This window comes from Populus nigra, chromosome 8, assembly GCF_951802175.1.
Source record: "Populus nigra chromosome 8, ddPopNigr1.1, whole genome shotgun sequence".
Lineage (NCBI taxonomy): Eukaryota > Viridiplantae > Streptophyta > Magnoliopsida > Malpighiales > Salicaceae > Populus > Populus nigra.
In genome coordinates this window covers 9,184,493-9,209,390 of record NC_084859.1, presented here as the reverse complement: position 1 = coordinate 9,209,390, position 24,898 = coordinate 9,184,493, and the positions used below count along the sequence as shown (strand labels likewise).

General features: G+C 32.6%; 3 protein-coding genes across 9 annotated transcripts; all 3 read left to right on the top strand.

Annotated features, from left to right (window-relative positions):
* The first annotated feature begins 2,109 nt into the window (after positions 1-2,109).
* On the top strand, positions 2,110-8,074 carry LOC133700636 (phospholipid:diacylglycerol acyltransferase 1-like). Its single transcript, XM_062124221.1, has 7 exons — positions 2,110-2,788; positions 3,617-3,839; positions 3,944-4,227; positions 5,133-5,460; positions 5,634-5,893; positions 6,523-7,015; positions 7,550-8,074. Exons 1-6 carry the CDS (start codon positions 2,343-2,345, stop codon positions 7,004-7,006), a joined length of 2,025 nt encoding a protein of 674 aa, XP_061980205.1. The 5' UTR covers positions 2,110-2,342; the 3' UTR covers positions 7,007-7,015; positions 7,550-8,074.
* A 1,622-nt stretch (positions 8,075-9,696) lies between these two features.
* On the top strand, positions 9,697-16,066 carry LOC133701909 (polyadenylate-binding protein-interacting protein 3-like). Of its 7 annotated transcripts, none has more exons than XM_062126096.1 (15): positions 9,697-10,075; positions 10,896-11,051; positions 11,121-11,276; positions 11,424-11,554; positions 11,802-11,992; positions 12,640-12,817; positions 12,909-13,145; positions 13,393-13,517; positions 13,652-13,721; positions 13,848-13,875; positions 14,180-14,505; positions 14,612-14,755; positions 15,181-15,279; positions 15,401-15,463; positions 15,780-16,066. In XM_062126096.1, the coding sequence occupies exons 2-15, from the start codon at positions 10,913-10,915 to the stop codon at positions 15,810-15,812; spliced, it is 1,920 nt and encodes a 639-aa protein (XP_061982080.1). In that variant the 5' UTR covers positions 9,697-10,075; positions 10,896-10,912; the 3' UTR covers positions 15,813-16,066. The 7 variants fall into 7 exon arrangements, with proteins under 7 accessions (XP_061982080.1, XP_061982077.1, XP_061982081.1 ...); XM_062126093.1 differs by having other exon boundaries at positions 9,699-10,075; positions 10,893-11,051; positions 13,848-13,881; XM_062126097.1 differs by having other exon boundaries at positions 9,700-10,075; positions 10,896-11,042; positions 13,848-13,881.
* Positions 16,067-19,644: 3,578 nt separating this feature from the next.
* LOC133700603 (uncharacterized) lies at positions 19,645-24,753 on the top strand. Its single transcript, XM_062124178.1, has 8 exons — positions 19,645-19,960; positions 20,946-21,058; positions 22,194-22,265; positions 23,278-23,313; positions 23,765-23,810; positions 23,978-24,065; positions 24,215-24,272; positions 24,388-24,753. The coding sequence occupies exons 1-8, from the start codon at positions 19,882-19,884 to the stop codon at positions 24,436-24,438; spliced, it is 543 nt and encodes a 180-aa protein (XP_061980162.1). The 5' UTR covers positions 19,645-19,881; the 3' UTR covers positions 24,439-24,753.
* Positions 24,754-24,898: the final 145 nt, after the last annotated feature.

Here is a 24,898-nt window from a genome sequence, read left to right as displayed (position 1 = left end):
AATCTTGGAATGCCAAATAAACCACTATGAAACTATTACAATGTTCATAATAAAATAAGTTGACCTGTGAGATTAGTCGAGGTGTGCGCAAGCTGACCATGTTAAACTAAAAAAAAAATGTTCATAATAAAACAAAAGGATGTAATTACCCCCTTAAATTTTGGAAGGTTAAATGAACCATTATGAAAGCACTAAATTACCACAAATTGATTGTTTTTTATGTTTTTTTAAGGGCAAAATAAGTATTTTACCATATAGTTTTAAAAGGTCACCCATTTCTCACTTTTTACTTTGGTTTCCTGTCTTTCAATCTTATTCTCTCCTAACAGATTAGTCTAAATTAGCCTATAATCTGGTCCAATAAGGACTAAATAAAAAGAAAAGAAAAGGGATGGTAAAAAAAAAAAAACATTGTGAACATTACATTCATAATGTTTTGTGAGGGGATTCACAATTCATTTTGCACAATGAATTCCCTACACCTTTTAGATTTATTGATAATAAAAAAATTTCTTGTTTTTCATAGTTGTTTGAAACACACTAGGATTATAGTTTCTTGAGGTTTCATGTCATTAAGGTAGTATTTGAGATTGTGGTAGCGGTTATTTTTTAAAATGTTTTTTGCTTGAAAATACATAAAAATAATGTTTTTTTAATTCATTTTTATATCAATATATCAAAATGATTTAAATATATATAAAAATAATTAATTTGAAGCAAAACAAATTCAAAACTTTTCAAAAGCGTTTTTTTACCGCAAAAACAAACACACTCATTTATATAAGGGGGTGTTTGTTTTTGCAGTTGAACTAGTTTTTTAAAGTACTTTTAAACTGTTTTTCACCTGAAAAAAAATATTAAATTTATAATTTTTAGGTATATTTTTATGATTTTAATGTCCTGATAAAAAAATTTATTTTAAAACATTTTCAATTAAAAAATATTTTTACAAAAATATATGACACCTCATTATCAAAAGGCACACTTACTTTATTATACCATCATGTTAGTTAACTAGTAACTTCATAATTACACAATTTGTGAATGATATAGTTACATTGTAATTCAATAAGTTAATCATATAAAAAATTGTATTCCAATAAGTATTATTCATTAAAAATTTTAATTAATTACATGTAATTGCAATAATTATGAATAATTAAATAAAAATTTAATCATAAAAGTATCTTGTTATATTAGAGAAGAAAAGGAATTATCTATTTGATGAAAAAACCATTTTTAAATGATTATGAATTATTATCACTTATATTTTATATATCATAAATCTCATCTCATCAAGTGGTAAATTTAAAAACACTATAATTATTATGTGCCTTCAATCAACCATAGTAACTGAACATAATTCTATTTAAAAGTGGTTATTGTTACACAAATATAAATATATTCATATTCAAATTTTATTTTTATGAGAACGTTTTATCTCATAAAGCAAGTAAAAAAAAATTGATTTTGAGAGGAGGATTCCTCCCCCACTTCTCCATCACCAAAGTTAACTGTTTACATTGTACTAGAAGAATCATTTAATTAAAAAAAAATATATTCTAAGATGTGACATATTAAAATTTCATTAGTTTCAAAAAAAAAAAAAACAAATCAGCGATTGAAATTTGGGATTTCCACTTATTTAAATAAGAGAAAAATAAAATAATTCATATTTTATTATTTAAACAAATAAAATAAAATATTAATGAAATGTTAGTTTAGCGGTAAAAAATATTATTATATCCTTGTAAAGATGAAAATACAAGTTTAATTTTTAAAAATCATATTTATTAGAAGAGGACTAATTTCACCTTTTAAAAGAATATAAGGATATTCAAATAAAAAAAAAAACTTTAATAGTATTCATTCATAGCATTAGCAGAAGAAGTTGAAGAAAACGCAAAAAGACAATCTAAACTCTCTTTTTTTCGGTGCAAAAATGTTTTTTTAGAATTAATTTTTTTAAATTTGTTTATGTTATTTTAATGTGTTAAAATTAAAATTTAAAAATAAAAAATAATTATTTTAATATATTTTTTAAAAATAACTACTACAGGTTCTTCAAACAGGCTTTTATTATTTTTGTTCTAGGAGAATCGGTGATCCTTTTTATGCGCTCATAAAAAAGTTAACAAATTTTATTCTGTTCTAGACTTTACAGCTCTCTTTCTCTTTTCATAGTAATAGAAGACAGAGACGCAAAACAAAGTCAATTTTAATTTGGCTGCCTCTCAGTTTAACTCCAACTGCCGGTCTATTTCTGGTATTAATTTCGCTCTCTTCAATTTCTATGCTCTCTCTGGTTTTTTTTTTTTAAAGCAAATTAAACCCGGAAAACAATGGCTTTAATTCGTCGCCGAAAACCTGTCGAACCCAGTAAAACCCCAGTGCAAAGAGAGGAGGGGGAGGAGGAGGGGGAGGAGGAAGACAATACTAAAAACAAACACGCAAAGAAGAGTTACACAAAATCCAAACCAAAATGGACATGTTTAGACAATTGTTGCTGGTTTGTTGGGTGCATATGCGTAACTTGGTGGATTTTATTGTTTCTTTACAACGTTATGCCTGCTTCTTTCCCTCAATATGTGACTGAGGCAATCACTGGTCCTTTGCCTGATCCACCTGGTGTCAAGTTGAGGAAAGAAGGGTTGAAGGCAAAGCATCCTGTGGTTTTTGTTCCTGGGATTGTTACTGGAGGGCTTGAGCTGTGGGAAGGGCATCAGTGTGCTGATGGATTGTTTAGGAAAAGGCTATGGGGTGGAGCTTTTGGTGAAGTTTATAGAAGGTATGGATGATTGGTGGTTGTTCCTTTGTTTCGACTTACTGTTGATAGAATACTCTCTGTTGACATGGAAATTGAATTGGTTTGTTGATTCAATGAGTTTATACATTTCTTTGCCAAATATAAAATCCGGGGTTTGTGAATTTAGAGGCATTTAGTTGTTAAATGTTTCGTGAGTTTTGTTCATAAGTGTTATTATTAGGCTTTGGCTGTCATTGGTTTAGTTTTTTGTGTGCCTTTTTTCAAGCTTTTAGTAGAGTTGACGTGAGTATATTGCTGATTGATTTTGTGTGATGTAACTATCATGTGAAGAAATGTGGTCAGTTGTTGAGTAGACAAATTAATTTGCTAGTTTAATGGCGAGAAAGAAAGTTGGTTCTTGGTTGTTTGTCAACTTGTTTCCATTTATGGAAATCTTGATGTCTATTTTAGATTTTTAAATGACTTTCCTTTTTTCAAGACTGGTGTTTTAGATGTAGAATGGAAGAAGATGGTGAATTGTTGTCAATTAAAATTGCTTCTTAGTGGTATTGTTCCAATGATAAATAGTCATGTTTCATCATTTTAACTGAACATTGAGTAAACGACCTTGCTCCTCTCCTGGCTAGCTTGGAGCTTATACTCTACATGCTACACCACGGAGAAAGAGAAAGACAACAGCTTTCTTGATCAATAATCTTAAAGAAATTCCTAGTGCACAACATTTCTGGTTCAGCCTATATATCATTGCCAGCTTTCACATTGTTAGTTGTCTGTGAACTTATGAAGCTCCACACATGCCTTTCATGCTTCGTCAGCTGATTCTTCATTTTATTCTTGGATGTTTTATAGGCCTCTCTGCTGGGTGGAACATATGTCACTGGACAATGAGACTGGATTGGATCCTCCAGGTATAAGGGTCAGGCCTGTCTGTGGACTTGTGGCTGCTGATTACTTTGCTCCAGGATATTTTGTATGGGCAGTTTTGATTGCTAATTTGGCACGCATTGGATACGAGGAGAAGACAATGTACATGGCATCATATGATTGGAGACTTTCATTTCAGAATACTGAGGTTTTCTTCTATTCTTTTTTAGGAACTTGATTTTATCGTTCGTGTTGTATATGCTGGTGGTTTTTTTTTTGAACTTGCTACTTTCGTTGAATTCAATTAATCAGGTCCGTGACCAAACTTTAAGCCGCATAAAAAGTAATATTGAACTCATGGTTGCAACAAATGGTGGGAACAAGGCAGTAATTATACCACATTCCATGGGTGCTTTGTACTTTCTGCATTTTATGAAGTGGGTGGAGGCACCAGCTCCAATGGGTGGTGGTGGTGGTCCAGATTGGTGTGCTAAGCATATCAAGGCAGTGATGAATATTGGTGGACCATTTTTAGGCGTTCCAAAAGCTGTCTCTGGACTTTTCTCTGCTGAAGCGAAGGATATTGCAGTTGCCAGGTTATCTAGTTTAACTCTACTGTAGTTAATGAGTAGTAAGCTTCTTATGGCTTGTTTAAAGATGAGTATGACTTGCTAGGCCCGATAAACAATCTTTACACAGGGAAAACAGTAAACAATCTTCAGACAGGGAAATCATAACTTGGAGAAAAATTACATCATCTCAAACATTTTCCCCATAGAGCATGACCATAATAATACTACCTATTTAACTCCATTTATTTCTCTGTCAAAGTCTGTTCCTTGATGACATTCCAAGATGTCCTAAAGGTGTTACTCCAATAGCCTACTTTATAACACAGCTTGGACAAAAATTCCCCTAATCCATAACTTGAAACACTGGCAATGCATGTTAACTGGGAGAAACATTTTTTATGCGCAAAAATAGTATTCTGCTATGAGTGGTGTTCCGAGGAAGTTATTTTTTTTTGTTGCACTGACATTTGAATTCTTGGTTTTTGAGTAGCATATTTTCGCATTCTAATTTCTATACATTGTCTGTCTTAGTTATTTTCTCAAGTACAAACCATAACTGATTTGAATGCCTGGTCTTTTATTTATTAAAGGCATAAACTTTCACATTGTGATATAATTGTCCACAATTTTTTTGGTAGAGACTAGTCGCTGCTACAGTTTTAATGGGAACCACTATACTTGCAAAATATGAGATTTGGGTTTCTTTCCTTGGTCAAATTTTTAATATCTCTGTTGCTTTATACTCAGCTCTTTTCAACTTTTATACTTAAGGACAGTTGGTCATGCTATTGCTTCTCTAGAGGCTCTTGCTCTTATGGACATACTTAACACAGTTTATTCAACTATCTGGACTGATGATCTTAATTTATATGTATACCAGCATTGATCTTGTATATAGTGAATTTTCTGTAACATGCCTCATTCTGCAGGGCCATTGCACCTGGTGTCTTGGACAAAGATTTATTTGGCTTTCAGACATTGCAACATATAATGAGGATGTCTCGCACATGGGATTCAACCATGTCAATGATTCCAAAAGGTGGTGCCACCATTTGGGGTGATCTTGACTGGTCACCTGAGGAAGGATATATTCCTATTAAGAGAAAGCAAAAAAACACTGACACACAGAAAGCAAGCCAAGATGGCCCAGAAAGAAAGATCTCTGAAATAAAGAGAGCCAATTATGGAAGGATCATATCCTTTGGGAAGGATGTAGCTGAGGCACTTTCATCTGACATTGAGAGGATTGACTTCAGGGTAAGTTTATCTGTTTCCTAAATTGGTGAAAAGATGGCTGTATCTTTAAAGATATACTAATCTCTCTCTCATTCTGAGTTTCAGTGCTTTTACACATCAAAATTAGCTTTAAGAAAATTAATGAATGCTCCAATTCTTTCATTAAATACATTATTTGTTATCTTAACATGCAGGATGCTGTTAAAGGTCAAAGCATTGCAAACACCTCCTGTCGTGACGTGTGGACGGAGTACCATGACATGGGATTTGGAGGTATTAAAGCTGTTGCAGAATATAAGGTTTATACTGCTGGATCTATTCTAGATCTGCTGCACTTTGTTGCCCCAAAGATGATGGAGCGTGGCAGTGCTCATTTCTCTTATGGAATTGCTGATGATTTGGACGATCCAAAATACCAGCACTACAAATATTGGTCAAACCCTTTGGAGACAAAGTGAGGATCTTTCTGCCCAGTCAATTATGGAAACTGTGATATGTTAGTCTTCTTGGCAATAGTTTTGTGATATATTCAATGATGGCATTTAGTCATAGTGCTTCATACACTCCCATTTCATCAGGTATATGCTTTATATATAAATGTGGTGAGCATAAATAGCTAGATTTCTTAAGAAAGTCAAATCTTTGATGGTTCAACTTTATACTGATTTACAGTGTGTATGGTGCAGAGAGATATGAATCCTATGAATTAATTTGGCAATTTTGAATAACTATTGCACCACAAAAAAAGCCAAATTGACACTATCAAGTTCAAACATGGGAAATTATCTGATGTAGATTTTTTATAAACATGCAGTTCTTTTAATAACATGCCAGTATGCAATTGTTGTAGATGCCCTGTACAGCATTATGTTCTTGATATCTAAGATTTTTTTTCTTTCCTTGTTGTCACACAACCTCTTTTGAATTCCATTTCAAATGTTTTCTACTAGCAAGCCTCCTGGATCATTATCTTTTTCATTTCTTTTGAATGATGTTCGATTACTTGATTGAGTGGCCTAATCATGGCTGTCTATACAAGGTCTTCATATCGATTGCTGATAACTTCTCACTCTGGTTTGACAGATTGCCCAATGCCCCAGAAATGGAGGTTTTTTCCCTCTATGGAGTGGGCATACCAACCGAAAGATCTTATGTTTACAAGTTATCTCCTTCAGCTGAGTGTGCTATTCCATTTCAGATTGATTCATCAGCTGATGAACAATTTGAAGACAGCTGTCTGAAAGGTGGAGTCTATACTGTTGATGGGGACGAGACTGTTCCTGTTTTAAGTTCAGGCTTCATGTGTGCTAAAGGTTGGCGTGGGAAAACAAGATTCAACCCTTCAGGAAGTCGAATGTATATTAGAGAGTACGATCATTCTCCTCCAACAAACTTGTTAGAAGGTCGGGGCACCCAAAGTGGTGCTCACGTTGATATAATGGGAAACTTTGCTTTGATTGAGGATATAATGAGAGTGGCAGCTGGTGCTACAGGAGAAGAGTTGGGGGGTGATCAAGTTCATTCAGATATATTTAAGTGGTCTGAGAAGATCCATCTACAACTGTGATTGCAAGTGGTATGTACCTTCTTATTGTGGGCTTCAAAAGTTTTCTTTTTGAGAGTGCATTTTTCTTTTGCTTCTTGCTGTTCATCCAGTTCTTGTATTCGATTTTGGACATTTGTGGCAATATCTACTCTGGACCATAGCTACAACAATACTAGGCCTCATCCACGCCTTCCTGGCTCCATATTCATGTTGTGGATGATGTCAATCTTCATGGGATGGGTTTTTAACAGTATTGGACCCTTCATTTTGATGTCATGCTCTTTTCATTTACTGTCAGATTTGTGGTCTATGTTTCCAAGATGCTGCTGCCCTATGCCTGTTGGTTTGGCATTCCTATTAGCTGTCAACTTCCTCTTAATATCCTTTCAATTTTTTTTAAAAGAAAAACAAAGTCTGCAACCTTCTGTAATGTGACCCCAATATTTTCTTCATCTGTACTCGTACTCTTTTCATTTCGTTGTGAGACCCGCACTCAATTTGGCAGTCTCTGTTTCCTATTTGAAGAAAGTTTGGCCGAAACTTAGTTATTTTTTGTCTGTGCAGAGGTATGAGGCTTGAAGACAGCGGAAGTGATTCACTCTTGACAGACGTTCTGTGTGCTTGTGCTTGTCCTGAACATCGGTACGTGAAGACAGGGTAGGCAATGAAATCGAAGCTTGTTGATTTCTCCTTTCAAAGTAATTGTGAAGGAAGCAGCAGAGCTGGTTATAAGTTGATGGATCAATGGATTTAAACTGAATTCAGCTGCTACTTTTGTTGTTTCTCGCTCTTGATTATTAGTAGGTTAGTATTCATTCATTGCATTTGTATAATTCTTCTACTGGTGCTCTTAAAAATGAAAGCGATGTATTCAAAGGAAGTAATGGAAACTCAGGTAACTTGTCCTGGTTCTGTAGGTTTTTAATTGTTAGTAGTGTAGATGAAAAATCACGAAATCACTACCAAAAGGATTGTATACCTTTTCGGATTTCTTTGGTTCATATCAGAAGTGTTGAATCTCTTGTAACATTTTATTCTCCACAAGGGCTAACACGAATAATTGTCAAGAATCAAGATCATTAGATAGCACTTCTTTTTTGGTGGATTCGTTGCTTCGACTCGTCAACAGATTTTCATTTTTTTTCTCAAATTTTTACTACAGCTTTTCTAAGCTGTTCTGTGAATCTGACATTTTTCCCACATTGGATGATTGAAGATGTAGCAAATTCTGCCTGTTGTGAGAATTAAACCGCCATTTATTTCTGCTTTCAGAATGTCTTTCTTGGATTTGAAAACCTACTTGAATATCTCTGAATATCTTTGAATATAAGAAAAACAAACTTAGCACCTTTCGTAATTTGGAAATCCACATTCGTCCCCGATGGAGTTTGTGGTGGCTGCATATATGGAGCCATTTCTAGCACTAAATTGAATGCTGACAAGGATTCTGATATGACGCTACTGTTTTTACAGCTGCAGATGATGCAATGAAGTTATGCTTGGGCGGCGCACCTAGATTAAAAAAAAAAAAAAAAATCCACCTCCCCACCATCAAAAATATTGATTTTGTTGTTGATAAATTTGTCTTTTTAAACAGAATTTAATGGAGATTATATTGTTCTTTAATCATGTTAAAAAAAAATAGAATAAAGTTCTTAAAATTTCTTTTTTATTCATTTAAATTTTGTTTTATAAAGCTATTTTGGGTCGAAAATGAATTTATAAAAGCTTCCAAGATATCTTTCAGGTGTTTTTAAATAAAAATAAATTATAAAATAAATATTAAAACTTAAACTTTAATTTTTTAATCACCAAAAACTATTTGAAAATGGTGCAAAGGATTATAAATCATCCGTCATTGTTTATTTTTTTCTTAAAAAAATGAAGCCGACAGCATTTCACACACAAAAATTCAAACAGGTCTGGCCTTATTTTTTTCTTAAAATACTTTTGATTAAATTTTTTATTTAAATTTTAATTAATACTCCCTCTTTTATTTATTTATTTTGTTATTTTACTTTGCATTATTTTTTTGTTTAAATTTTAATTAATACCCACTCTCTTGTTTTTTAAACTATTTAGTTCACCTATTTAAAAAATAATTAATGTTTTAAATTTTTTTTAAATTTCATAATGTTTCAAAAGACTATTATAATTTTCTTTAATTTTTTAAATTTTATACGAAAAAAACTTTATTTATCTGATATATTTATAAAAATAAAAATTATTTGTTCTTAACAACCAAAGTTAACCTCTAAGATAAAATAAATAAAAACATATAAAATAAAATCTAAATTTAAATATTTGTATGTGTATTTATCTTTTGTTTTTATTAAGAAGATTAAATTTTCACTTTAATATTTAATTAATATTAACAATTCCATTTTAATTTATTGGTTTATATATTTATTAATTTATTTTATTAGAAAGTAAACACTATCTTTTTATTTATTAATTAAAAAATCATAATATCTAAAAACATATCTCTAATGCTTGAAATTAACTTGAAAACGTGGCTAAAACAAGCAAGTCAAGGTCAAGATTACAATTTTGGATAGTCAACTCGGGTCAGTGCTAAAAAATTTTATTTAAAAAAAAAATCAATAAAAATTTTTAAAAAATCAATGAGTTGAAAACTCAGGTTAGATGCGAATCAACTGAATTAGCAGATCAATTCAAGTTTTTAACTGGATGATCGATCAGTTTCAAGTCGATACACAGAGACTTATTAAAAGTAAAGGAAGAGCCACTCTAGCGTTATACCGACCATTCTTCCTCAATTTTTAATTTGTCATCGCCCTCTCTATATATATATTTCACGTTCTCTTTAAAAAACACACGCCCGTAACTCTCTCTCTCATACGGTCTCTCTCTCTCTCTCTCTCTCTCGATCAGACCGAGTTCGCTCACTTCCCATCGCTAATACATGCATATGCACCCCCGCCTCCTATTTTATGGTCTGTGATAAAAAAAAAAACCCTAACTCACCGAGTCCAATCCTTCCACTAACTGTATCTGATCTCAACCACTCGAGTCGTCGACGCTGCGTCAAAAGCAAATTACAGCTCAATTAATTAAAGCTTATTTCAGGTAAATTTCGATCCTTTTGTTAATTACTTGTTTCTCTCCTTTGATCTCACACTTTCAATATCTTTAAACTCGAATTATTTAAATGCCTTAAGTTTTGAATCATACATAATAGTTCTATAAGCAGATTTTGCATTAGGGTTACTTTAATACAGCCCTTCTTTTGTCTGTTGAGACTGGTTAGAATGCATTCTTATAAGATTAGGAGCAAGACTGTAGAAATAGTAGTGGAAGTAAGGGGGTAAGAATTCTGAAAATGAGAGCGACGGGAAGGAACTGAACTAATGGGATTTTTGTTGACACGAGGCTATTCTAGATTTGAGGAAATGAGCTATATATTTGCTGGTATTGGGTAATCCTAGTTTTCCTAAGTTGTGTATCGGCACTTGTCTATATGTTATATACTAATTTAAAGGTGCATATAAAAGAATGATGCGGATAATAACCCATATTGCTAAGATTAATAAATGAATAGAATAACACATATGTAGTTAGCCCCTTGAAAATTGTCACATCTTTTAGGAGCGTGGTAATATCTTGTCTATTATGCAAGTGCTAAATCAGTAACTGCATGGTACCCGTGTAACTAGACAAGTTACTTGTTTCAAACATGTCAGGGATGGGTAAAATTATATTTCTAATGTTTCTTTATCTAAGTTTATATTGCCTCCATATGCTTGGAAATTTTGATGTACCTTCCCCCCCTAAAATCTGTTTGCTACTGCGTCTATAAGTGCTTTCAAGGGATCTACACTCATCTTTGGTGCCATACTGTATCCCAATGATCTGAACTGATTTCAAACATGTTTTTGTTTGTGAGAAGAGGGTGCTGCTGTTGAGATGAATTTGCAACAGGCTATGCATCCCAAATCTTCTGCTAATGGTTTTGGTCGTCGGAGAGCTGAAAGGGATTGGGGGACGAGGTTTGAAAATAAGGTGCAATCTGGAAAACCACATACCAATAGATCGGGTAATGCTGGTAATCTCTCATGGCCTGAAGCACTTGTCACTCTGGATTATATATTCTGTTCTAACAATATTGATATAGGTGCGATGGGAAAAGTTGGAGTTTATGAGAGTCCTTCGCGAGAACGGCTCATATATTTAACAACTTGTCTAATTGGGCATCCTGTGGAAGTCCAGCTGAAAAATGGATCTGTATACTCTGGAACATGTTACACAACAAATGTTGAAAAGGAATTTGGTAAGTTCTGTTGATTTAGTTTAGTTGAAGAGATTTCACTCATGTTGTTAGCTGTTTTGTAGATTGATTCAAATTATACCCAGCTTTCACATGGAATCTTCTGTTAGTCTATTTCCTTCTCAGCATTCTCTTGCTTTTCTCTTTCAGCTATAATTTTGAAAATGGCTCGCCTGATAAAGGACATTTCTTTCCGAGGCCAAAAGGCAGAATTTGTCAGCAAGGCTCCATCAAAGACTTTGATTTTACCTGGAAAAGAAGTTGTGCAAGTTATTGGAAAGGTTCTGCTACATTTTCTTTCTTTCATATTCTGCTTGTTTGAATCTGGTCTCTTGAGTGAAGTTGATTTTCAAGTTGTTGACCTGTGGTTCTGAATGGAACCTGGGGTGATATTTATTGGATAAGTTAACAAAGAACAATAGAGGAAAAAAAATGCATGTGATTTGTTAGTTAATGTTGTAGAGAACAAGTTTAGGTTGTGTCAGATTAAATGGATGTTTATGTATGCTGTCTGATATATGGTGCCAGGATGTCTCTGTTACCGTAGATGGGATGTCCAATGAGCCCCAACATGCAAAGCAGCAAGAAATTATGATTGACTCCCATATATCACAACCACGACAAGTTGAAGCGGAGAGAGAGCTGGAACCTTGGATCCCTGACAAAGATGATCCACAGTGCCCTGAATCAGAGAACATATTTGATGGCCATTGGAATAGGTTGTTATAATAAGTATTTCTTTCCCCAAATTTCTTGGTAATTGTTCTACTGTCTTTAATATATTCTCTGGTTCAGTAGAATTTCAACTGCCTAATCTTTACCTTGCTGTCAGCTGCTTGTATTTTCGTGAATGAATTTGTTTTCTCCAGCTTTCTAATCATGTTTTCTCATCCTCTCCCTATTTATACTCATCAAAATTGTAGTGTTAATTTGGATTGTTCTACAAGATACCATAGAAAACTTATTCTGAAAACTTGCTTTCTATAGATTACATCCCCTGAGAGATGTCTTTGGGAAGCATGTGGACATATTTTCTGTTGTGCCTGATCCTTACCTGTGGTTAGGTTTTTCAGGATTCAGTTAACTTTACAAAAACAGAGGTGTTGAAGTTTGGTTACCGTAAGGCTAAGGTTAAACCTTCTGTGGTTGATACAAATATATAATTGAAAAGGGATCCAGTGTAACATAGATCTTAGAAATCTAGCTTATATTACCCATGTTAAATGTCTCCTATCCTTTCTCCATTAATACATGAGACTTAAAATCAGTATCCTTTATTTTTTCTCCTTGTGGTTGTAATCTTGTGGTATCCTTATGTAATTTTTATTACTGATTTGATGCTTATTTTTATTTATTTGCATATTAGGGGCTGGGATCAATTTGAAACAAATGAAATGCTGTTTGGAGTAAAAAGCACCTTTGACGAGGAACTTTATACAACAAAGCTGGAGAGGGGTCCTCGGATGAAAGAATTGGAAAGGGAAGCTGTGAGGATAGCAAGAGAGATCGAGTGGGAGGAAACAAGCGACCTTCACTTAGCAGAGGTGAGGTTATCCCTAATGTCATTTTCTGCTTCTATTTTGGTTTATTTTTTCTTTACATTTTTTTTACTGCTTTTGCTACTTCATCCAACAGGAAAGAGGCATCAATCTTCATGAAAGTTGTAATATCGATGAGGAGACCCGATACTCATCAGTCTATAGAGGTGGAGCCATTGATGATGGTGGGTATGAAGAACTTGATGATATAGTGATGAATTCTCACAACAGTGAAACTTTTGGAGGGCCATCTGCCTCTTCCATTAAGAAGTTGGCTGATTTGAGCCATGCAAAAAGCAATGATGGGCCTCGAGTGTTATCAAGCTCCTCCTTGGTATTTCCTCAAATAATCACTAAGTTTATATAGAAATTGTTGTATTTCAAAGTCGAGCATTTTTTGACTTGCTTTGTAATTCTAAAGAAAAAATTTCAGCATATTTTCTACTTGGAGCACTATATAGTCATTTATTTTCATGCATCTCCTGCCTGGCAGTTAGTCTTGATTTATGTTAATTCTTCTTTAAGGAATTACTACCTGCTGTCGTACTTGTATTGAATTTCTGTGTTTCTTTTTGTCCAAGGATGAGGCACAATGTTCTCAATCAAGTACTTGTGCAGATCTGCATCATCCAGGATCTCATGATCTTGCTGCACAGCTGTCATCAGAACCTTCTAAAAGTTTCTCCACTTCAGATAGTGACAGCAGGTTCTTACTATTGTGTTTAATTCAGTATTTCCTCAATGATAACTTAAATTGCATCTCATTTCACAAGAATTGTTCTTGGGAGGACGAATGAATTTGTTGATTTTTTAAATTCTTGAATTCTACAATTGCGATAGGGTCCAAGAGGATCGGCATCATGAACATGGAGAACTTGACAGCATCAAGGAGCTTGTAGAAGAGCAGATAGTCAGTAAAACTTTAATTACTTACAAATTTTCTGCTCAAAACTTAAAAGAGAACATTATTAATTGCCTTTGGTTGTGATGCCTCTAATATTGGTGTGTTCTTCATCTCTGTTCATGTAATCTCCAGCTAACTCAGGATGCTCAATTGCCAAAAGGTGAAGGTGAGTCAATTATTCTGCTATTCCTTAACTTCATCCATCATTTAAGTTGTAGTATGAACAACTTTTATTATGAAGTTGTTGTACGAACTTGTCAAAAAATAAATTGAGTTATGAAAATATTGTAATGAAGTAATCATTAATAAAATATGTTGGGTTTGCTCTCTTACATTTTTCCAGCTGCACCTGGCCGATATTGTGTCGCATATTTTGAGTAGAAATGTATGATACTCACTTTAATGGAACTTATGAATTCTAAACTTCATCTTCTTTCAAACAATCTTTCTTTTATTTTCTGTAGATTCCAAGTTACTGGATGGCAAGAAAAATGAATCTGATAAAGGGAGGCCATCCTTGAATACCACTGCTTATGCCCCTTCATCCAATGTCTATCCAAAAAATAATGAAAAGGCTAGCCCCCCTGGCCAACCGTTAGAGGATGCAGCATCTGTCAAAGGATCTGGAGAAACGCAGCCTGTGAACCCTCGTGGACAACCTGGTAGTTCCACTTCATCTAATTCAGATTGTGCAGGTGCCTTGCTAGCTTCTAGTGGTCCTGGTTTATCACCAAGCTCATCAATGGGTTCATTATCTTCTGAGAAATCAACATTAAATCCTTATGCCAAGGTTTGTTTGGAAATAATAAAAAAATATGTACCTTGATTATTTTCTTAACATGCCCTTGGCTAATACATTTGGGTGTTTGTTTCTATTTTTTTATTTCGGTTATCAGGAATTTAAACTTAATCCCAATGCCAAGAGTTTCACCCCTTCTCAAATGCCTCCTAGGCCCCCTTCCCCAATGTCAGATGGCCCCTTCTATTTTCAACCTAATGTTTCTAATCTACCACATATGCATGGCATGCCTATGGGAATTGTAAGTACTGAAATAACTTTATTGCCTCTACTAAGATATAACTTGATTGCTTGATTGCTTATTTGTTCTCCTTTTTGTGTTTAGTTTAAATATAAGAAGAGTTAGGTTTTTGTGATGCTTTATTATATATTTTTAGTCTCCGCACTGTGGTTGGAAAACTGATGTATGGTTCATTGCATTTTCCCCTTTACAAATGAACTCTAAAATATTGGTGAATAATGAAAAACTGATTTCCAATATCATTCTTGGATATCTTGATTTAATGTTGTGATTATAATATCTCTGCATGTTTTCAGTACTCTGGGGATGGTGATTGTGTCTTTTAAATGTAAGAATGTGCATTCAACAGGTGTTATGGGTGGTTCTTTTCGAACTTCACATCCAATTTCATTTATTAAAAGTGACTAACTACCAAGAATTTGCAGCTTGGACCTTCATTCAATGGGCAACAGCCTGTTATATTTAATCCACAGGCTGCACCATTGCAAACTCCGCAAGCATATTTTCATCCAGGTGGACCTCAGGTACAATATTTACTACCTTGTATTTCTGGCATTCTGGCATTCTGAATGTAAAATTGTTCATGTATACATATGAACACACATGTATAATTATATATGACTAGCTGTATGCATATAACTGCAGTTTGGGCAGCAGATGCTTGTTGGCCACCCTAGGCAAGTCTTGTACATGCCAACCTACCAGCCTGTAAGCAAAATTCTGATCTTTTAATTTTGATAGAGAAGTGTCTTGTTTTTTACTATATTGCATTATAATTAGTGTTCTATTAAGAAAAAACACCGAAGCTGGTTTCTTTATGTAGTGAAATTGAGAACAGTATTCATAATTTGTTTTTTTTATAAAAAAAAACAAAAGCCTAAAATAGCAATTTCCATTTATTAACAAAAAGAGAAACATAAGCAATCCCATAAATCACTAGTCATGAATGTGGTTGAAAAATTGAGGAATATATTACTATTTTCTTGAAAATGGTGTAAAACTTACCATTCCGTGCTCTTATTAGATCACTGGAGCGGGTACCAGTCACCTCATGTAGATTATTTTGTTCTCCATACAGGAAATGCCATATAAAGGACGAGAGTTTTAAGATTCTGTATTTCTCGACACCCCCGGTTGGGGCGGAGGAAGTGGACTTGTGGGATATAATCTTATGACTTGTGTGCGTCGTTTACACTGACTGGACTTGTGTGCCTCCTTTACACTGATTGGATTCTTGTTTTTCTTGTACTTATTTTCTTTTGATAAAGTAGTTTTGGACAAAATAAGGTGCAAAATTTCCTTTATTGTTTATGCCCCCTGTTTCTTCGCATTGTGCGATTAACTTTCCGCTTGGTGCCTTGTCATCTCGTGTCAGCCCAGTATAATGCTCATTGTTAAAAAAAAAAAAAAAAAACAGAGAGAAAAACTAAAAGAATTAGAATGGATTGTTAGATTATGATTTTAAAGTGGAATTTACTTGTAGGTTTTACCATTTCAGTTTTTTTTTCTCCTCAAGGTATGTATGCATGTATATAACGGTCCATTATATTTTTATATGTGGTTGTGTGTGTAATTCTTTAAATATTGATTTATTACATATTTTACATTACAAGCATTATATATACATGATGGGTCATTGCATGATTAAGAGCAATCATATAGGAATTTAATTGTAAAAAGTCTTTCATTATTAGACTTAAATTCTAGTTTTTATAAAACACAAGGATCAAGAACATTTTCAAAAAGGGAGCATTTGTAAATAAAATATGTGGATTAAAATAATTTTTTTGAAAATCACAGTGAATTTGTCGCACCTTCATTACATGTGATTAAATTTTAGAAACCGAAGTAGCTATTGCATTATCCTATTACGTTGCATTATAAATTTTATTATATTATATAACATTGTCTCGAGCATGCCGTTAATGTTTAACATTATAAATTATTATAACTGAAAAACGAAACAACGCTCTATTCTGGGGTGATGTTGTAGGAAAGAATAGTTTCACTTGTTCTTTGTTTGTTCTTTTTTGAAAATATATGAAAGACATTTCTTTTTCTTTTTCTAATTTACTTTTGAGGTTTGTGAGTATTTAAAAAAAACTAAAAGCCATCGATTAAAAAGAATCAAAACGCGTATTTGAGGGTGAAATTATCTTTCCTAGAGAATTCATTGGATATTATAAAATTGATTAGGGTTAAATTTATCTACATATTTATTTTAACACAAAAACCTCTTAAAACAAAAACAAAAATTTACTTTTTATCCATGGTTGTTTTTATCTTTTCAATATTTTTTTGCAAAGTAAAATTATGCTTACACCATTAAAAGCTAAAAAAAAAAAAACTAAAATTCAGCAATGTGAAGGGTCATATGATTACCAGAATTCACCATCCACGACAGTGTTAGAAGCAATGTGTCGCTCTTTTCATGGTGATGGGGTGCATGCCCACAGAAAAAATACTGTTGGGTTCTGGTGAATTCTTTTTTTTTCCTCTCTTTTTTATCTATCCCAGCTTAGAAATGAATGCCAATCCTTCCAAAAATCTTTAGTATCCTTCAGTTTCTATTTTTATTAATTTTATTCTTCTTTTAATTATTATTTATTTTATTTTTAATACTTTTTGAAACTTGAGATTTTTTTTTTCAATCTCATCCCTGGACATTTTATTTTATTTAATTTTTATATTCAATTTGGTCTTATTTGTTTTATTTATATTTTCTTATTCTTTTCTTGATTTATTTTTTTTCAATCCCCCCACCACATTTTATTTCATTTATTTTTTATTCAATTATGTTCCTTATCCTTTTGATTGCTATTTTTTTTATCATTTTTTTAATTTATTTTGTTTTTCAATTTAGTCTTTATTTATTTTCTTTCATTTAGTTTTTATACCAAATTTGATCCTCATTATTTTAATTACTATTTATTTTATTTTTTATTTTTTTTATGATTGGATTCATGATTTTTTGTGTTTTCCTTTCTATAGCGTAATATTGGTCTAACGATCAGAGCCTGATTTAAGTTTAGTTCTTTTTATGTCCTTTATTAAAAAATGAATTTTTCTTATATTTATAATTCGACATTATATTATTGGGCCTTGAGCTTTATTATTTATTCCACTTTTATGGGTTATCCTGAGTAGCGGGTTAGTTGAGTTAACCTGAGTTGACTTTGATTTTTTTTCAATGTTTTTCTTATGAATTTTTTTTTCAATTACATAATTCAGCATTAAATTTATGGTCCTTGAACTTTATGATCTATTCACTTTTCTTTATGTGGGGTTATACTGAGTACGAGTTAGTCAAGTTAACCTGGATTAACTTGGGTTTTTTTTCATTTTTTTATTTAACTTCACTCTTTTTTGCTAGTTTTTTTAATCTAATTTTTTTTTATCTCAATCTCAAATTGTGGGTGGCAGGTCAGTTAAATTAACTCAAGTTTTTTTTTACATTAATTTTTTTAAAATTGATTTTTTTTATTTCATCCTTGATATTTGGTTATTGATTCTTTAACTTTGTGATTTTTTTTTGTTTTCTTAGAGTGGGTTATTTCTATTTCATATCCCGTATTGCAAGTTAGTCAAGTTAACTCATATTAACTTGAGTTATCATTACCTAGATATTTTTTTTAAATTCAGAAAAATTTAGCGCAACCTGCGGCATAAAACGGGCCACCTATCTAGTAGCATAACTAAATTCAACCTCTTAAAATTCTTAAATTCAAAAGAGTTATAGTTTTGAGTTCTTTTTAGACATAAAAAAATGAAAAATAACTACAAATTGCTATTTATTTAGGCATTCTTAAAAAGTGAGTTTTTTTATTATGTCCGACACTCTCATAAAAAAAAATTAAAAAATATTTTTCAGTGTTTTGTTATGCCATGAAAAATAAACTATTAATTTTTTAGTTTATCTAATAGAATATTAAATATAATTATTTGATCATTTATAATAAAATAATGAGATATAAGAAATATAATGGTGGAAATTTTTATTATTATATCATATATGTATATATATATTATTTTATAAAATGACTATACATATAATATAAATATTTTAAATACAATTACACATATAACCTTGTTAATTATTTTTTAAGTAAAATATACTAATATGTTTTTCATTTTTAAAACCTCAAAATAATATTTTTTTTCTCACATTAAGGTTGTGTTTGTTTGCTAGAAAGTGAATTCTTTTTAAAAAATGATTTCTAAGAAAAATGATTTTCAATAAAAATAAATTCGAAATTATTTTATAGTGTATGAACCTATCAAATAAAATAAGATGAAAAAATAATATATTTTTGAGTTATTAACTTTTTTTAAATAAAATAGTAGAATTTGTAGAGGATGGAGAGACCTTTCCATTGGAAGAGGACGAAAAAGTGGCACGTGGATGGAGAGACCTTTCTCTGCAATATTATCCAGACCACTTTTTAGCATTTGCAGAATTTATAAACTACTATCAAGGTTCTTTTTTTGGGTGACATTTTCAAGAAACCTCCTTTCCATATACATCCAATGGGGCATGGTTTTCTTTGGATTTTATTACACAAATCATAGGAAACTCATGTTTTTTTGAAATTAAATTCAAACAATATAGAAAATTAAAATATAATAAAAAAATCATGGGAGATTAGACAATATGAAAAAGAATATAAAAAAGGCACCTAGGTGCCTAATATGCTCGAGACTTTCTTGTAATTAAAATGAGAATTCATATAAAATATAGTTTTTGAAATAGAAAGTTTAGGCAAAAGGAGTGGAAATTCTCGAAAATACATTACCCTTTATTCTATTTTTTATTTTTTACTTTTTACTTTTTTCTGGGTGACATATATAGAAAATAATGTATACGGAAACAAGATCAAAAGCACCATATTTGGAAAATAAGATTTGAAACCAATTTATTGTGGGAAAATTTCCATTTTTCTACCGACGTGCCGTTTAGTCAATAAAAACTCCGAGATGTCGTTGAAAGCTTCTCTGCAGTGCTGCTAACGCTATTTTCCAACAAGTAAACGTTTCAATTAGGCTATACGCTGCCTTGGAAAAGCCTAAAATCACAGGAAGAGGGTAGAATCAATCACAATCACAAGAGTAGAGAGAAGAAAAGGAAAATGGGTTGGATCGGAGACACCGTAGACTCCGTTAAATCGATCCAGATTCGGCAGCTACTCACCCAGGCCGTCAGTTTAGGTCATTTGTTAAAGTTTGAATTGTGAATTAATTTTATGCTTTTTTTATTATTGTTCTTTGGATGGTTGAATTGTGCATGCAATGTTATTTGGTGGGTGAGGCAGCTAGGCAGGCAGTGATGATACCGCGAAGGGTTTGGACTTTAATTGGGAATTGCTGTTTTGCCAAGGTTTAAGAATTGGGGCTTTAAACTGAACTTTAGTGTGCTTAGTGTAGTCATTGGACTCATACTGCACAGTAAAGTGAGCTTTATTTTTATTTTTTTAGAGAGATGAATATGCCATAGAATACAAAGATGCAAAATGGCCAGAAAATTTTCATTTTTGGACACCGTCTTGTCTTTATATGTTCTCAATGAATAGTTGGTTTTAAGCGTTCGAGTTTGACTATGATTTTGTACTACTTGGTTGCTTGGCATTTAATCATTTATTGAAAACAAACTGTGAAATGATTGCAATCTGTTTATGTAAATGCTTAGCCCTTGCATGGTTCAATGCAATTTTCAGTTACAATTGAGCCGAGTTTCAATCTAGTATAATTTGTTCATTTGAGTTTGGGACGGGCTGTGGTTGGCATTATCAAGTGTCCAAAATTCCCCCCTTTTGTTTGGTTCCCAATTGAACTACTTCATGCAAATCTTTAGATCTTTTCATAAAACAAATAACATGGCACAAAAACTAGCAGGTAATAACTAGGCCCTCTAATGTTTGATCTACTGTAGTTCCTTAATTACTACGCTACATGATTCAGTTTAGGACACATTAAGCACTCCTGTTATATTTGTAATTCGTTGGCACATGGTTAAGTTACCTCTCCTTCACTTTGAGATTTTGGATAGTTCGCATTATTGAATTTCAAATATTCAAGCACATTCAGTTTGCCATTAGAGAAGAAACTGCAGTTCTAGAGAACTCTTACTTGGGGTCTGGCTGTATTCTATCTGCTAGGATATCTGTTGTTTTGAGACATCTGCTTTTGGTTCCAGGAATGATTGTTACATCTGCGCTAATAATATGGAAGGCATTGATGTGCATCACTGGCAGTGAATCTCCTGTGGTGGTTGTTCTTTCTGGAAGTATGGAACCTGGCTTCAAGAGGGTAAGCAGAATAACATGGGAATGATAGGAATTATTATTGGTATAAGATGATCCTTAATTGGTCATGTTGTCCCATTTTGCACTCATATTCGTTTTCTAAGTATGTGATAATATACACAAACAGTTACAATAAAAAAGGAAGAGAAATGCATTTTTCTGTTATTTTGTCAAGCATGGAGGACAGAATCACTCGCTCAAGTTTTCACAATTATGGAAGCTGAGATTGAATTCTTCCTCAGGCTTGATGTTTCTCTGTTAAATGACCTTGTCTCTTGGAGGCTTCAGAAGAAGTAAAAAAGTACCATGTCAATTTCTGTGAACAGTTACGTTTTACATGCAGAGGCTTTTATGACAGAATGTTTGGCCATCTGCATGCATTCCTCTTGTGGTTTTTACCTTCTCTTTTGAAGTTCTTTGATTCTGAGCACCATTTTACAATTTAGGGGTGCAACGTCCAATTTGTTATTACCAATGCTTTGTCTTAGCACAATATGATTTGTATGTCCTTCACTAGAATTACACACTTTTTCATAGGATTTTCATTTTCATTAGAAAAAGCAGAAATTTGATTAGAAATTTACATTTTTTTTAACGATGCACAAATGATTGGGACTAAAATATTTTTTAAGTTCATTATATTGCACCTCTATGCTTGAATTGCTGGTGACAAAAAGTGCCTTGCATCTCATACTAGCAGCCTTGATTATATTTAATTTACCCCTTTCCCCATACATAGCTACATAACTATTTGCATTATCTGACCCATGCTTCGGGTTAAGCTTAAACAGTGGCAAAATAAACAACATTTTGTAAATAATTGAATTGGATGCACTGGAAGTCTTACAGGACATCATTTGCATGTTATTTATGTATTTAATTGCTCTGATCTTGCTGAATATTTGCAATGAAATTTAACATCAAACTTTAGTTTGCTAGTTGATTTAGTAAAATCCATTTTGAATATTTTAGGAGATTATCATAAAAATGCTTTGTCTAAATATTTGCAACAGGAAGTTATTCTTAATGCTTTAATTGTTATTTTTTAGTTTTGATGATGATAATACATTTCATCGCACTTAAACTCCTACAATTTTTACTATTCAAACTGTATGACTAATTATAATCTCTTTTTTCAGGGTGACATTTTGTTTTTGCACATGAGTAAAGATCCTATTCGTGCAGGAGAAATTGTTGTTTTTAATGTTGATGTAAGTTTCTAATTTTTCTTATATTTTGTTTTGCATAATATCCCTGGTTGTATTTTCAGTCTGCTTTTGGGTAAATTGTTGAGGCTTCCTTCTGTTTTCCATCGCCTGCTTTCTTTTCAATGACTTTGAAATGAGGTTTTGGTTCCTGTGACACTATAACTCTATTATAGTATAAGTTGTATGCTTGATAGTAGTGGAAATAGTGGCTGGCATTTGGGTTTTGATTTTACAGAAACGAAGGTCCAAGGCTGCTTGTACTTGAGATATATGCTTTCCATCTCAGCATGGATAGCAGAGGAACATGTTTGGGTTCTTAGGGGCCTTCTCTTTGTGAAGGTTTATCATGTGTTTTTATTTATGGCTCTTTAGTCTGGTTTGAGATAGCTTAACACAATTTTCTCTTTCCTATTATTTCAAGCCTTGTATGTAGGTTACCATGTTTCCTTTAGTTTAATATTACTATGACATTAAAACATAATTTACTAATAAATAGAACTTGCTTGCTATATGAAGATTGGAGATTAGGGAAAGAACTGTCGATTTGATTGAACAATTGCATAAATCATATTTATAAGTACTGCCATGTTGCTTTTACCTCTATATTGGATGAAAGGTGACAGAGTTTAATAATGTATTTTTACCGTAAATCATTTGCTATTTGTGAAACAAAAATTTGTCGGTCGTTCATGAAAACTGCTATCAAGTTTTTACCATCAGGTGTGAAAAGGCAAATAGATGGAAATATGTAAATCTAGCAATTAAAAAATGGTTTTTGTGTTTGAGCATTGAAGTTTCAGTTGATGTGATTATTTGGGGCTATAGTTTGAATACATGTATACATGTTGTAATGATCTTGCACTTTAAAATATCATTTGTTGCTTGTGGAAATTCTTTGATTTTTTTTTGTATGCTTGTAATATTTTTTCCTTCAATATCCGCTGGTGTTTTGTCATGCTTCTACCTACTTTTCCCACCAATATGCTAACTCTGAAAATACTTATTCATTGACCAGGGTCGTGAAATTCCAATTGTTCATCGTGTAATTAAGGTAAAGATTTGGCTGATCTTACTGCAATTTAGTTTAATGCTATATTGATACTGAAATCTATGTTTGGATAAGTTGAGTGCACTCTGTGTGTGACAACAAAATTGAAGTGATGCATTCTGGATGCCGATATAAGTGAGAGTGTGTATGGGGTGACAGTAGGGGTGGGAGGACTGTGTCCTGGTTTGCCAATCAGTGAAACACATCTCAAGTATGTGGAAATGGATGTTGACAATTTCCTACATTTGCTAAGAAACTACCAGGGTAGATAAAATATAAGTTGGATAGTTGCTGATATGGCCTCCTTATCCTGATCTCAAATCAACATTTTCTTTCATAAAAATAAGAGGGAAAACTGAAAGTCCATCTTTCTCATTGTTAATTTCACTTCTAATTTAGTTAATTATCATCAAACTATTATGTAGTTACATATAACATTTACTTTTTTTCACAGGTCCATGAAAGGCAAGATACTGGGGAAGTTGATGTCCTCACAAAAGGTGCTGGCTGCTTCTAGATATTAAAACTGTTAAAATCATGAGTTCCATTAAATAATCCTTCTCAATATTCAAATTTTGTATCGTTTCGTATGTGATTGATCTTACAAAAATGTTAATCTTGTTGTTCTATTAAAATCCCTAATTTTCTAAAATGATGTTTTTATCAGGAGATAACAATTATGGGGATGACAGGCTTTTGTATGCTCAAGGGCAGCTCTGGCTTCAGCGGCATCACATCATGGGCAGAGCTGTTGGGTACAAATTTTGACCGTAACTTTATCTTTTTTTTTCAGGGTTTTTCTTTGTAGGATAGTCAGGCTGTTTGAATACTGGGTTTGTGTCATGGTATTTGAACTCAATAGCACCAAGCAGGTTCTTCATGTTGCTTGCATCCCTTTTTGCAGGTTCTTACCTTATGTTGGTTGGGTAACGATTATAATGACCGAAAAGCCTATTATCAAGGTATGGTTTCTCTGTCAATCATCTGCGAAAACTAAAATATTGTTTCATGCTCACCATTTGTTGTGCGTTTGACTGTCACTATAGTACAATTATGACCATCCTTCATTTCTTGCAGTATATTCTTATTGGCGCATTGGGACTGCTTGTTATAACTTCAAAGGACTAATGGCTGAAACAAAATTCGAGAGCTGCAATGTAGTAGTTAGCACCCGCTGTCCTGGCTTGACCTTGAATGTATCAACTTTGCTATCCATTTTGTAAGGTGGACGAAAGAAAGATGGATGATTGTGCACCAGAAGCACTGTGAAGTTCGCTATGTTTGTAGATTTTTGGCTGAAATGTTCCAGGATTTCTGCTTATGCCTAAGCCCGCTTGCAAACCATAAATCCATTTGGATCTTAGGTTTGTTTGGAAACTCGGCGTAAACCGTGTTTCCTTTAATTTTAAATTTTTTGTGGTTAAAAATTAATTTTTATATATATTTACAGATTATTTTAATATTTTTATATCAAAAATAATTTTTTTAAATAAAAATATATTATTTTAATATATTTTTAAATAAAAAACATATTAAATTATAATTGCTATTCCAATCTTAAACACACCTACAGTCGAGAGATGTGGAA